The 11,918-nt window shown below is 41.7% G+C and overlaps 2 protein-coding genes across 2 annotated transcripts in view; one reads left to right on the forward strand and one right to left on the reverse strand.

Moving 5' to 3' along the window:
- The window catches only part of nrde2 (NRDE-2, necessary for RNA interference, domain containing), a 10,141-nt gene extending 4,774 nt beyond the window's left edge, over positions 1-5,367 (reverse strand). Inside the window, exons 1-10 of the mRNA XM_035673736.1 lie at positions 5,258-5,367; positions 4,156-4,261; positions 3,627-3,833; positions 3,378-3,518; positions 2,806-3,062; positions 2,238-2,464; positions 1,486-1,710; positions 976-1,165; positions 604-772; positions 478-484 (exon numbers count right to left, since the gene is read on the reverse strand). Of these exons, the coding sequence (XP_035529629.1) occupies positions 478-484; positions 604-772; positions 976-1,165; positions 1,486-1,710; positions 2,238-2,464; positions 2,806-3,062; positions 3,378-3,518; positions 3,627-3,833; positions 4,156-4,261; positions 5,258-5,333 (1,605 nt within the window). The 5' untranslated portion in view covers positions 5,334-5,367. The remainder of the gene's footprint in view (positions 1-477; positions 485-603; positions 773-975; positions 1,166-1,485; positions 1,711-2,237; positions 2,465-2,805; positions 3,063-3,377; positions 3,519-3,626; positions 3,834-4,155; positions 4,262-5,257) is intronic.
- Positions 5,368-7,744: 2,377 nt separating this feature from the next.
- Positions 7,745-11,680, forward strand: LOC118337027 (tubulin beta-4B chain). Its single transcript, XM_035673837.1, has 7 exons — positions 7,745-7,903; positions 8,121-8,229; positions 9,000-9,110; positions 9,370-9,614; positions 9,733-10,055; positions 10,158-10,502; positions 10,655-11,680. The coding sequence occupies exons 1-7, from the start codon at positions 7,847-7,849 to the stop codon at positions 10,800-10,802; spliced, it is 1,338 nt and encodes a 445-aa protein (XP_035529730.1). The 5' UTR covers positions 7,745-7,846; the 3' UTR covers positions 10,803-11,680.
- The last annotated feature ends 238 nt before the right edge of the window (positions 11,681-11,918 follow it).

Consider the following 11,918-nt stretch of genomic DNA (forward strand, 5'->3'; position numbering starts at 1 on the left):
GATAAGATCGATACCACTCTCATATCTACAAGTTTTAAAGGCACTGAGTGGAATCTGGAGTATTTTATTTGCTGCATTGTTTATATCCATATTTGCTAGCGGGCAGTCTTCTTCACTACCTCTGTTGGTGCACCGTAATGCTTCTTTTCACTTTAGTGGCACCAACTGTCGATCAGCTGAATAACATGAAACCATTGGTAGGAATGTGTATTGAATGGCCTGCATGCATGCGTGTCCGCGTGTGCATGCATGATACACAAACACAAAATGGGAAACCAATCATTACATCACTGCTCGCTAGCAATACTAGTGGTCAGGCGGTTAGTGTGGTTCTGTCCAAAGGTAACAAAATACACCTACCAGCACCTCTAAAGCTCACTAATTAACACAGAAAATAAAGTGTAGAGTTGTGGTTTTTCATGGTCATGTGCTGGGCTATTTCTTGGCCGGGACACAGTGACTTCCTGAAGGCTCCACTGGTTGCCTAAAAACCTCACATAGATCACAAGGCTCCAGGAGGTCACTGCAGTGGGCCAATATTATTTAATAGCATCAAGTCTAGATTTACAACTTAAATAATAAAATTACGATCAGGTTTAGTGCCGGTGTACTTGAAGTTCTTCAGTGTATGAGTTTACCTGCTGCTTGGTGGACAGTTGTCGTACGCTGTCAGGTTTGTAGAAAGTAAAGTCAATCATGGCCTGAAACAGAGAAATCGCCTTCTCTGAGTGACCAGACTGACGCAGGAAATGACACTGCTGGGTGAAGATATCTGGACAGACAGAAAACAACTTTCAATAAGCACTGAGTGCACAAACAAAAACACTTTGTACTAACAAATAAGAACGCATAACATTTTAATCTGTGTGTGTATTTTTGTGACAGAAACAGGTGTAACTGAATGTGTAACTAATCAGTCCTCTCAGTGCAGAAAAACTGGATCAGTATAGGCAAAAATGACAAAATGTCTGTTACCCAACATATCCTCCTCTATCCCTGGTAGGGCCGGGTGAGAGACCATGCTGCCATCACGCACAGCACTGAGGGTGCTTAGACACTTCCCGTACGCAGAGTTGACCTTGGACACAGTGAAGTTGCTGAAGTAGCTCTGGGTGAACAGCAGATACTCTCTCCACAAGGGGGCACTGTTTGGGTGGAGGAACACCTGAAGTGCAATAGATAAATCACAAGTTATCCTTGTATAAAGACATGCTCATATGTCAGCATTGGTCAGTGACAAAAAGTAGCAATGAGACTATTTTACAGACCCAGAGAAGCCTTTAATACACAGCTATAGAAAGGGATTCATTTAAGAAAAATGTGGAGGCACCTTCACCAAATACTAAAAATACAGCAAAGCCAATTCCCCACACTTTTAGGGCAAAGAAAATAAACCACAGGTGTAATTGCACCTTGAATGTGCACCGCTGCACGTAGTCCAAATACAAAAGCATTAAGTGAGAAACATGAAGTCTGTAGACTGACCAGTTTCTTCCATTCTTTAGCCAGAAGTGAGGGCTCCCAGAGCTCTTGGCAGATCCTGAGCCTCTCCCGCTGCAGAGCTATGCAGCTGGGGTTGGTGGCCACTGCACGCTCTGTAATGCTCAGCTTTTTCTCCAGGACTGCTCGGTGGGAGGATTTACGACGCTCAGCCGAATCGCTGCCTTGTTGCTCCTCCTCGCCTCCAAACACTGTTGCACTCAGCTCATCCTACAGAGGGAGAGGAGATGATAAAGTTTAGAATTATTGCTGCAGAGAAATAACTTATGGAATAACTTCATTATTGAAAAACGAGAGAGGAAAAAGTTTGAGTGTTCAGATAAATTACTGGTTTGCTTGTAGGATGATATTATCTCACTGGTGTCACATATACATATTGATGTTAATCATCTTAGCTGATAAGGTAGCAATGTCTGTAATCGCTAAATGTCAATGATGTCAGCCTCAAGTGCATTTCCTAGTTTTACTTTATATAGACTGTCCATGTGATTTAACACCGACCATGTGTGACAGTCTACAGTACGAACAGACGTTAGTTTGCAATCTAACTTTCAAATTTCAACTTTAACTTTATTGTCCCTAAAGGAAAATCTGTCTTTCAGCTTTGGGCTGTAGCCAATGCCTTCTCAGTTCGGTCACCTGTTGCAGGACAGCTACCCAAACACTGACACAGACAGTCATATAAACACAAACATTCTCAGTTCAAAGCTTGTGTAACGAAAGTAGCGTTTTCATACCTGGTATCTTATGAATTTTATCCATAGCTGTGTGTCTGATGGCTGCTCTCTGAGCCGCCTGTTAAACTCTTCAGTCCTTCCGGCCAAAAGCGCAGCACCCTGCCCTGTCCGCAAGTCCTGCTTCTGCTGCTCTGCCTGCTCCGGCTGTCCCTTCCCCTGCAGCCAGAGGGCCGTTGAGGAGTCATACACACCGAGGGGATTTACTGATGATGTCTGCACTCTGTCACCTGGAATCACACATTAAAGGTTTGACACTTAAATCCTGAAATTCTTTTAATACAATATTGTAGTGTTCAACTCTTGCAAGCTGAGGACACATTCCACACTTCATAGGACACCTGAAGCCTTTATTTTAATTTCCAAAGTCATGTCAGCCTGACTTTGTGTATTTTTACTGATTAACTATTAAGAATGTGAGAGAACTTTAACCCCTTCCTGCTTTAATTGTGGGTTTTAAAGTAAATCAATATTCAAAATATTTTGACTAAAATCAGTTTGGATGGTTGAGTGGTATTGCGTGATTTTTTTTAGGCGAATATTCACCATCTGTTGTGGCTAAACCTCTTACCTCCTTTGTTCTCCTCATCGTCACCCAGTGGGAGGAAGGAGGTGGAGCTAATGGCATTATCACACTCAGGAATCGTTGGTAATGTAGGAACAGGTGGCTCGGACCTCAGCAGCTGGCGACTGGCTGTAGAGAAGTATCTGTCTGCTGCTTTCTTCTTGTCCCCGCCTTTCTGTTTCTTGTTTGACTCTGCTTCCTCCCAGCTGACTCCTTGTCTGCGAGGGTCCAGACCCAAGGACGAGATGCCTTTCCTCTTATACCTGGAACACACAGAGAGTTTCTAAATTATCTTTAAGATGATAACCCATACCCATTTTATCAAAGTTTTGCTACTGTAGTCTTTGAACCTATTTCCAGGACATCGAGACTTTTATTTTGACAGAGTTTTTCCCCCCACTCAATGATGCGTTTGATGTTTCTGATTTGTAATCAACTGAACCAGGTGGTTAGCATGAGCAGGGTTAGTCACCAAGACAGACCTTCAATCTTAATCAAATGAAAAAAATCCAAGGAGACAGATGTCACAGCCGTCATGGTGCAGAATGTATGTGTGTTTCTGTGTGTGTGTGTGTTACCTGGCTACATCTCCTCTGTACAGGGACTTGTATGTCCAGTTGGCTGAGTCTGCTTTGCGGTCCACACAGAACGGCTGCTCTGTGGGTGTCTGGAGGTCATCCAACCAGGAGAAACGACTTGATAACGGAGCAGCACGTGGCCTGCACAGACGCACATACACAACCCCACACACACACCAACCATAAATAACACAATGCTGTTGTGTGTATAAAATTAAGAGTGTAAATGCGTATGATGTGTGTCTATACCCGTCTGCCTCTTCTTCCCTTTTGAGGTCACTGGGGTAAATAGTTTCAGAGTCAGACCCACTGCTGTCCGAGTACCTCCCACTCTTCTTTTTGTGTTTTTTCTTCTTTTTCCTCTTTTTTTCACTCTTCTTTTTCTTCTTTTTTGGTGGCACATTACCCTCTTCTCCCTCTTCCTTCTCCTCCTCAGAGCTCACCTCTCTGCCAACACTGAGGATAATAAAGTGAACTCGATGTTAATGAGAGTCGCATAAGAACACATTTAAACTAAAGAACAGCCTCAAGCAAAATATTATTTGCAGTTATTATAATAAAAAGTGATAGAATAACAATCTTTAGATTATTTCTAAATAGTTTCAGAGTGAGTTCAAAGTGAAGAAAAACAGACACAAGTAAGACTAATAGGAACACAGAAACAAGAAAACATAAAGAGAAAAGAAAGAAGTAAAAAGTTGCATGCTTGAGCATACATAGTAGACTGTCCAGTGTTGTGTCTGCAAGCAAAGAAACTAACTTTCATTTTTGTTTGTACCTTGATTCCTTCTTGTTTAGCCTTTCACCGGTCTTCTCAAAGTACCGGCTGTGAAGAGAGAGGGCATCTTCAGTCTGAAAACTCTTATTTTTCAGCCAGTCTAATTCTAAAAGGAGAGAGTGACCACAAAAAAAAATGTTAGTCAATACTCAGGAGGATTGAGAGCTCATGATGGATATTATCACTTACTCAATGTGTTTATATGCAGTGTAGTATCTCGGTTATAACTGGATTTATTAAATGGACTCAATTTCTCTTGTATTCAAGATTAGATGGAGAAGTTAAATCCAGAATATGGGTAAGCACACCAGAGTCTAGGAAGCCAGAAAGGACTTTTTTTTTGCTGCATGTGGATGAGTCAAAGACTGCACTCCATCAAAACCAACAAGACTCAAAAGCAGGATACTAGAGTACATGTAAACACGTGTATTAAATACATGTATGTATGTTAATAGTGACAACACAAACATCACAAATACAACGACACACCAGAGTGGGGTCTACAGCACCCAGCACTTTAATGCCTCGGTTGTTAGCAGAAATACACACATTTCAAGGCTGTATTCATATTCTGGTAACTTTATGATATAGATATGCAAGAAAGTGGACAATGTATATGTTTTATGGATAGATTTATGTCTTTTTTATACTTGACTTGACTCTCTGAGCAACAACCGCACATGAGTTCCTATGTGTGCAAGCACAAATGGCAAATAAAGTTCTTGAATCTTGAATCTTGAAACAGTTGTTTTCAACCTGGTGTGCATCGTTGCTAAGGCAGCAGCCAACAACAAGCGTGTTCGAGTGTACACAGCGTAAACAGTGAATAAATGATGAGAAAAGTGACACTAACATCATTATATGAGGCAAACTAAAAGTCACACGGTATCCTAGCTCTCTGAAGAAACCGTGCAGCGGAAAGTACACTTGTTGTACTAAAGTAACTTAACGCCAGGGTCTGTTTCGCGTCAACGACAGGCAGACGTTGGACAGCTAGCTGTTAGCTCGTTGTGGAGCAGCTTCATCTCATCAACACGGTGACAGCAGAGTACTGAGCAGAGGAACAGTCGGTATAAAGCGGGAGCCACATGAAGGGCTTTACCTTTACACGAATCTTCAGCTTGGTTACTGTCCACTTCTGCAAAAGCTGGAAACAGAGCCATGATGGTGTGTCGCATATAAACAGTCGCACAATTACGACGTCATTTGAGGGCAGGCTTACCAAAATAAAATGACAGATTTATTCCCTAAGATGAATTGTATTGTTAATGTGGTGGTTTTAATGCTACATAACGTGTTTTTTCTTAAACTTTAGCAATATTGTACCTACATATTTTATAAACTCTCAGACATTTTATAAAAACAGACTATTTGCACACTTAAATATTGTAACTACGTTTCTGTAATTACTTGAATTCAATCTGCCTTTGCTTCCATTCAGAATCCATGTATTTATGGCATCTTATTTCATCGCTTTTATTTTTTAGTGTCCTTGTCCTTTCTATCTAACATTTCTTTTCTTAAAGACTGATTGTTTAAAATGTTTAAAACTTTGACTGGGGTGAAATTGAAATGTGGATTTGGATGAATTAAAATCCATTTATTTGTTGGTATAGTTTTCTAATGGTCACAGCCGTAACAACAGAAATATAAAAGCTTATTAAGTTGCTGTATCATGTTTTATGTCCTTTTTATTGGAATTAATTAGTTGTACAGGAAATATAGGCAGAAGGTGTGGACTAATAACTAACACAAGTACTACCATAGGAGATGAGAGAGGTTTCTTTTAAGTTGCTGCACAGAAGCAAAATGCTTCCTCTAAAGACTCAAAAAGGACACAACACAAACTTTTCATTCTTTGATGAACATGATTTTTTTTGGTACTGCATGCACACATGATAACACATTTAAATCATCTTAAACAATGAACGATCTTAGAGATTTTTTTAAATTATGAATCTTTTTTTGTTCTTGGCAAATGTCACATTCATAAATGTGAATTGTTTATTGTATTTAAAAATGAATTCATTCTGTTGCATACTTTTTTCCCCTGCCATCTACCAAGTCTCCTGTCATATTAGATCCAACCACACCCTCCTGCTCTGCAGTAACACCTTTGACACCATTTCCATCACCTGACTTTCCTCGCCCACCTGCTCCCCTGGTCCCCATTACTCTCATTAGTATTGCAGTATATACCGCCCATTTCCACTCACTCCTTGCCAGATTGTCTAGTTTGCATCTGCCCTTCCCACCCTTTGTTCTGCCAACCTGACTCTGCCTGTCTGATCTATGGTTTGATAATTTTCTGCCTAACCCCTTTTGCATGAAAGTTTGTCTCTATACCTGGTTTTAATTTTTAATCTTAACCTGTCTGCCTTTAAGTGGGGCTTTCGGGTTCAAGCATCAACCTGTTTCTCTGAGCCATTAGGCCTACATCATCTTTGAACTCGCTCATGTTACAATTATTGTATTTTCAGTTTGTTTTTTGTTGATTTGTTGATGGCATTAAAAAGTTCAAGTACAAAAAATGAAACTCCAAAGTTTGGGACCCCAGTCTGCTCTTTTCTGACAGTTTTATGACATTGCAAATGTGTTATAATGAAGCCATATGTTAGTTATGGAGCTTACTGCAGCTTGATAAACACAATGAGCAGAATCTGAATCAAATAGAGGAGAAAGAGGTCTAGTGGTGAATGTGATCTCAGAACATTGCAGAGGTGCAGTGGCTTCATTGGAACTTATATTAGTACAGTATATAAGGACACGTGTACGACAACAAGTGGGTATATACTCACTAATCAAATATCATTATTTTTAAACTGAGATACTAAGACTGCAGAACAGATTTTCTTCCAGTAATTAGTGAAGCATCTCTGGCTTTTTTCAGAGCTTCAATTGGAAAGTACAACACTGAATGTCTGTAAATGTATTTCTGAAGGCAAAAAACTTGGAATTTTGTTAAATAATTTGATTTAAATTAGTAGACCTTTTATTCAGAAATGTTTATTATCTAAATGTGAAACCCCACAACACAATGAACTGAACACTACCAGCAAACCCCCTTGAGAGTATGAAGCAACGCCCTTGTGCAACAGGTGAGTTGAACATATTATTACAGTAATTTGTTAATTCCTCTTCTAACAAAGAGACCTAACATGGAGGATTAGATAGTATACTTGTGACCTAATAAACACATCACACTAAAGTATCATTACATCATCATAGAAATATGTATGGCATTATCACTTGTTTTTGGACGTTTATTGTTTTGTTTCTGAACACAGCAAGACGTACAGTTATACTCTCCTCTCGTCAAATGAAAAGGTATAATTTTTGGTTTGCGTTGCCACGGATGAACACCCTCCTGTTGGTGGGTTTTCACTGAGACACAAAGCAGAGTTTAGGCGTGCCTCTGCAGAAACGCTGCTGTGTATTGAATTCTATTTTGTGTAACCAGGGCAACGGTGCCCCCCCGTACAACTGTCCAATCACAACTCGAAGCCAGGTTCCCCCTTCCAATCACAAGTCCGGTGTGCTTTGACTGACATTTAGCCGGTCCAATTGGGTTTATCGGCCCGCTCCAGTTGGCGTTGATCCTACCTTATCTGGTCAGTCCGTTGTTGGAGTCCTAGAGCTGTACCAACTTTGTTTCTCTGTCGTTATTCAGCAGTTTTAAATTCCGACCAAAATGAGGGAAATTGTACACCTGCAGGCAGGCCAGTGTGGAAACCAAATTGGCGCAAAGGTGAGTACCGCTTTGGTATAAAAGTGAAGTCTTAATTCACCGAAAAAAGAGCGTGAATGTTAAATTTGGATTGGGCGGGCAGGGAGATAAATTAGCTTACTTAGCAGCAAAGCTAATGATAGCCATGGTGTCCATGGCACCGATGGGTTTGCCTCGCAAGGGTCACTGAGTAAGCAGCTAATTTTGTTGTCCTTTTTTCCACTTTTACCACTTCCAGTTCTGGGAGGTGATAAGTGACGAACATGGCATCGACCCGTCCGGGACATACCATGGGGACAGCGACCTGCAGCTGGAGCGGATCAACGTGTATTACAACGAGGCATCAGGTTAATTTTACTTTGCTAAGGGTTCCGAGCTACAGAGTTAGATTATCTCATTTCTAAGGGAGCCAAGGTAATTCAACACTGCCCGGAAGGCTTGTTAGTACCGTAGCCATCCAGCAGGGGTTCCTTGTCCTGCTAGAAATCAGTCTTGAAGCCAGGGGGCTCTTCCTAGTTACTGTCACCCCGTTTCCATGATACAACAAACCAACAAACCTCCAGCAGACGAAAATATCACAAACAAACAGAAAATCGTTAGCTTTACCTTACTGTGATATCTTTAGACCCTATATAAGTGACTGAGTTTGTTTATTTATCAATATTATCAGAACGAGATATTTCATTATCAGTAAATGATAGGCATTAGTGGGTCGTAAAGGAGGAATTATAGTAGTAGTGATGTCTTTAATGAGTTCATAAATCACTTTTGCACATAGGTTTTGTGCTTTGTTTGCAGCTCTACTGTAACGGTCTGCTCTAAGCACACCTGGCTGTACTGACATTTTAAAAATGATTTACAGTTAATGTCAAACATGTGACTCAATGCCAAAACGGCTTTTTTTTGTAGTTTTAAATCAGTAAAATGAGAAACAGTCACAACAACTTAGGGCCGCTTAAAGTGTCAGGCCCACAAAATGCTTTTTTTTTCTTTGTTTGGTGAACCTTTGAAAGGTGTTTAATGCATACTAACAAAAGAAAAGAGAAGTGAGCAGCTTAAGTAATTGTTTCAGCTATATTTGTTTCAATAATTTGTCGGACTGTGTTTTCCTCTCCAGGTGGCAAGTATGTCCCTCGTGCAGTGCTGGTGGACTTAGAGCCAGGCACAATGGACTCTGTGAGGTCTGGGCCCTTTGGACAAATCTTTAGACCAGACAACTTTGTCTTTGGTGAGAATTTAAATGTGAACATTAATGTGTTGGTTGATGAAATTGCCATACTGTGATTAAGCATCTAGAGTCACTCTTATTTTAAGCTGGATATCCTTAAAGTAGTTTCCCCACAGTCCTGCAAGAGTGAAGGAGCCAGTGTATGCACTGCTCATTAAAAGTGCATTGTGTTTGACTTTGCGTGTATTCAAGTAGAATTAGATCCAGGAGGTTTTGACTCCAGAGCTGTGATAGAGTTCTGTATTTGCATGTAACACAGGCCAGAGCGGAGCAGGTAATAACTGGGCCAAAGGCCACTACACTGAGGGAGCTGAGCTGGTGGACTCCGTCCTGGATGTGGTGAGGAAGGAGGCCGAGAGCTGCGACTGCCTCCAGGGCTTCCAGCTCACACACTCTCTGGGAGGAGGCACCGGCTCTGGCATGGGCACCCTGCTCATTAGCAAAATCCGAGAGGAGTATCCAGACCGCATCATGAACACTTTCAGCGTGGTGCCTTCACCCAAGGTTCACTTAATACATTATTTTAAAATTCAATATTTGTCCCTGCACGTGCTTCCCTGTGTTTTAATGCTGTTCCCTCCTCCCCCTTTGTCTCCTCTTTCCCTTCACTGACCCACTCCAGGTGTCAGACACAGTGGTGGAGCCATACAATGCCACCCTCTCCGTCCACCAGCTGGTCGAGAACACAGATGAGACCTACTGCATTGATAATGAGGCCCTGTATGACATCTGCTTCCGTACACTGAAGCTCACCACGCCCACCTACGGCGATCTCAACCACCTCGTCTCAGCCACCATGAGCGGGGTGACCACCTGCCTGCGCTTCCCCGGCCAGCTCAACGCTGACCTGAGGAAACTGGCTGTCAACATGGTGCCCTTTCCCAGGCTGCACTTCTTCATGCCAGGCTTTGCCCCCCTGACCAGCCGTGGCAGCCAGCAGTACAGGTAGAGAGGCAGGAACCTGCTTTTAGAAACCATATCAGACCCTCAATTTGTACTTGAATACATTTCAAATAGATCCTAATTGAATTGTTTGTTGTTTTCTAGGGCATTGACAGTTCCTGAGCTGACCCAGCAGATGTTTGATGCCAAGAACATGATGGCAGCTTGCGACCCACGCCACGGGCGCTACCTCACAGTCGCCGCCATCTTCAGAGGCCGCATGTCCATGAAGGAGGTGGACGAGCAGATGCTGAACGTCCAGAACAAGAACAGCAGTTACTTTGTGGAATGGATCCCCAACAATGTCAAGACGGCCGTCTGCGACATCCCTCCCCGCGGCCTCAAGATGGCTGCCACCTTTATTGGCAACAGCACAGCCATTCAGGAGCTGTTCAAGCGCATCTCAGAGCAGTTCACCGCCATGTTCCGCCGCAAGGCCTTCCTCCACTGGTGAGTAATGGAAGACTGAGGGAAGACAGACGGTGGTCCCTGTTGACCTGTTCTTACTCAGAATTCATACACTGTCATAATACAGAACTTTTTACCAATAGATGTTGACTTATTTGTCACAACGTATGTGAGTAAGTATCCTCTTGTTTCAGGTACACCGGCGAGGGCATGGATGAGATGGAGTTCACAGAGGCTGAGAGCAACATGAATGACCTGGTGTCCGAGTACCAACAGTACCAGGACGCCACTGCTGAGGAAGAGGGCGAGTTTGAGGAGGAGGGTGAAGAGGACATGGCCTAGACACCCATCTTTAGCTTTTTCTTACTATGCAACAGTTAGGGCTGGTCAATTAAGTTGGCTTAAATCAATCATTTGAGTCGTCATAGTCATAGTTATGTAGTATTTCCACTGAAAGTCATGTAATCATAAATTCTTGTCCAGACAGTAGGAGTGCAAAGGATGTGTTTTTAAATGTTGTCTGTTCTGTTTTCACACTTTTTTTTCTGCTGTCGTCAGTATTTGTGTTTTGGAAAGGAATCTTTTTGACCTCTCCTGTTTCCTCTCTTTTCAGAGGGTATCACCTAAATGTCACTACCCCCTCAGTGGCAAATATGCAACATTCAGCATCTATCATCATTTACTCACAGGAAAATCAAAACTTTGATCATGCTGTTCAAGTTTTTTTACTTAATCAACTGCACAAACTGGTTAACATCACTTCCCCAGTATACATATGTGTCAGGAAATCATCAGTCCTGACTGAGTGTGTCACTGGTCAATTTAACTTGTATTACAGCTCTTTGCATTCATAGCAGGCACCTGTTGACTTTTTGTCCACTCAGTGTGAGTGTGAGCTCAAATTAATGATCACCCTCTATAAATTCTTTGTAGTCTTTGTTCAAGCTGCACGTTTTAAACGTTTGTGAAAGAGAATGTAACACTGACCAGTTCAAGACACTCATCTGCTGAAATTGACACTTGCACTGTTTGATATAGAATGTAATCTTTAAGCAGAATTAAACCATTTCATGTATCCAAAAAAGACAACAACTGAAAATGCACTGAACACCAAATAGTGGCAGGAACTGGTCACTGCTACATTATTGTTATTGTTGTTGTGGGATGTTGATATCAAAAGTGTAGATGGATTTTAATAAATATTTTATGAGTTGGTGCTACACTGTGTGGATTACTATTACTTTTCTCTACTTAATATGGCTGAAGTAAACTGAACATTACAGATACAATGTCTATCACTCAAATTGTAAAGTCTACACACATGTTCTCATGTATTAGCTTAATCAGACTGGCTCAAGTGTACAAATCTCTTCAGCTTCAACCCATCTACTTGAGAAGTAACACTGAGACTGAATCCCAATCCTCAGTACTCCTTTGAGGAGAGTTAACTAGTGTCTT

The sequence above is a fragment of the Morone saxatilis genome, unplaced genomic scaffold (genome assembly GCF_004916995.1).
Source record: "Morone saxatilis isolate NCDOM2014 unplaced genomic scaffold, NCSU_SB_2.0 Contig3, whole genome shotgun sequence".
Classification (NCBI taxonomy): domain Eukaryota; kingdom Metazoa; phylum Chordata; class Actinopteri; family Moronidae; genus Morone; species Morone saxatilis.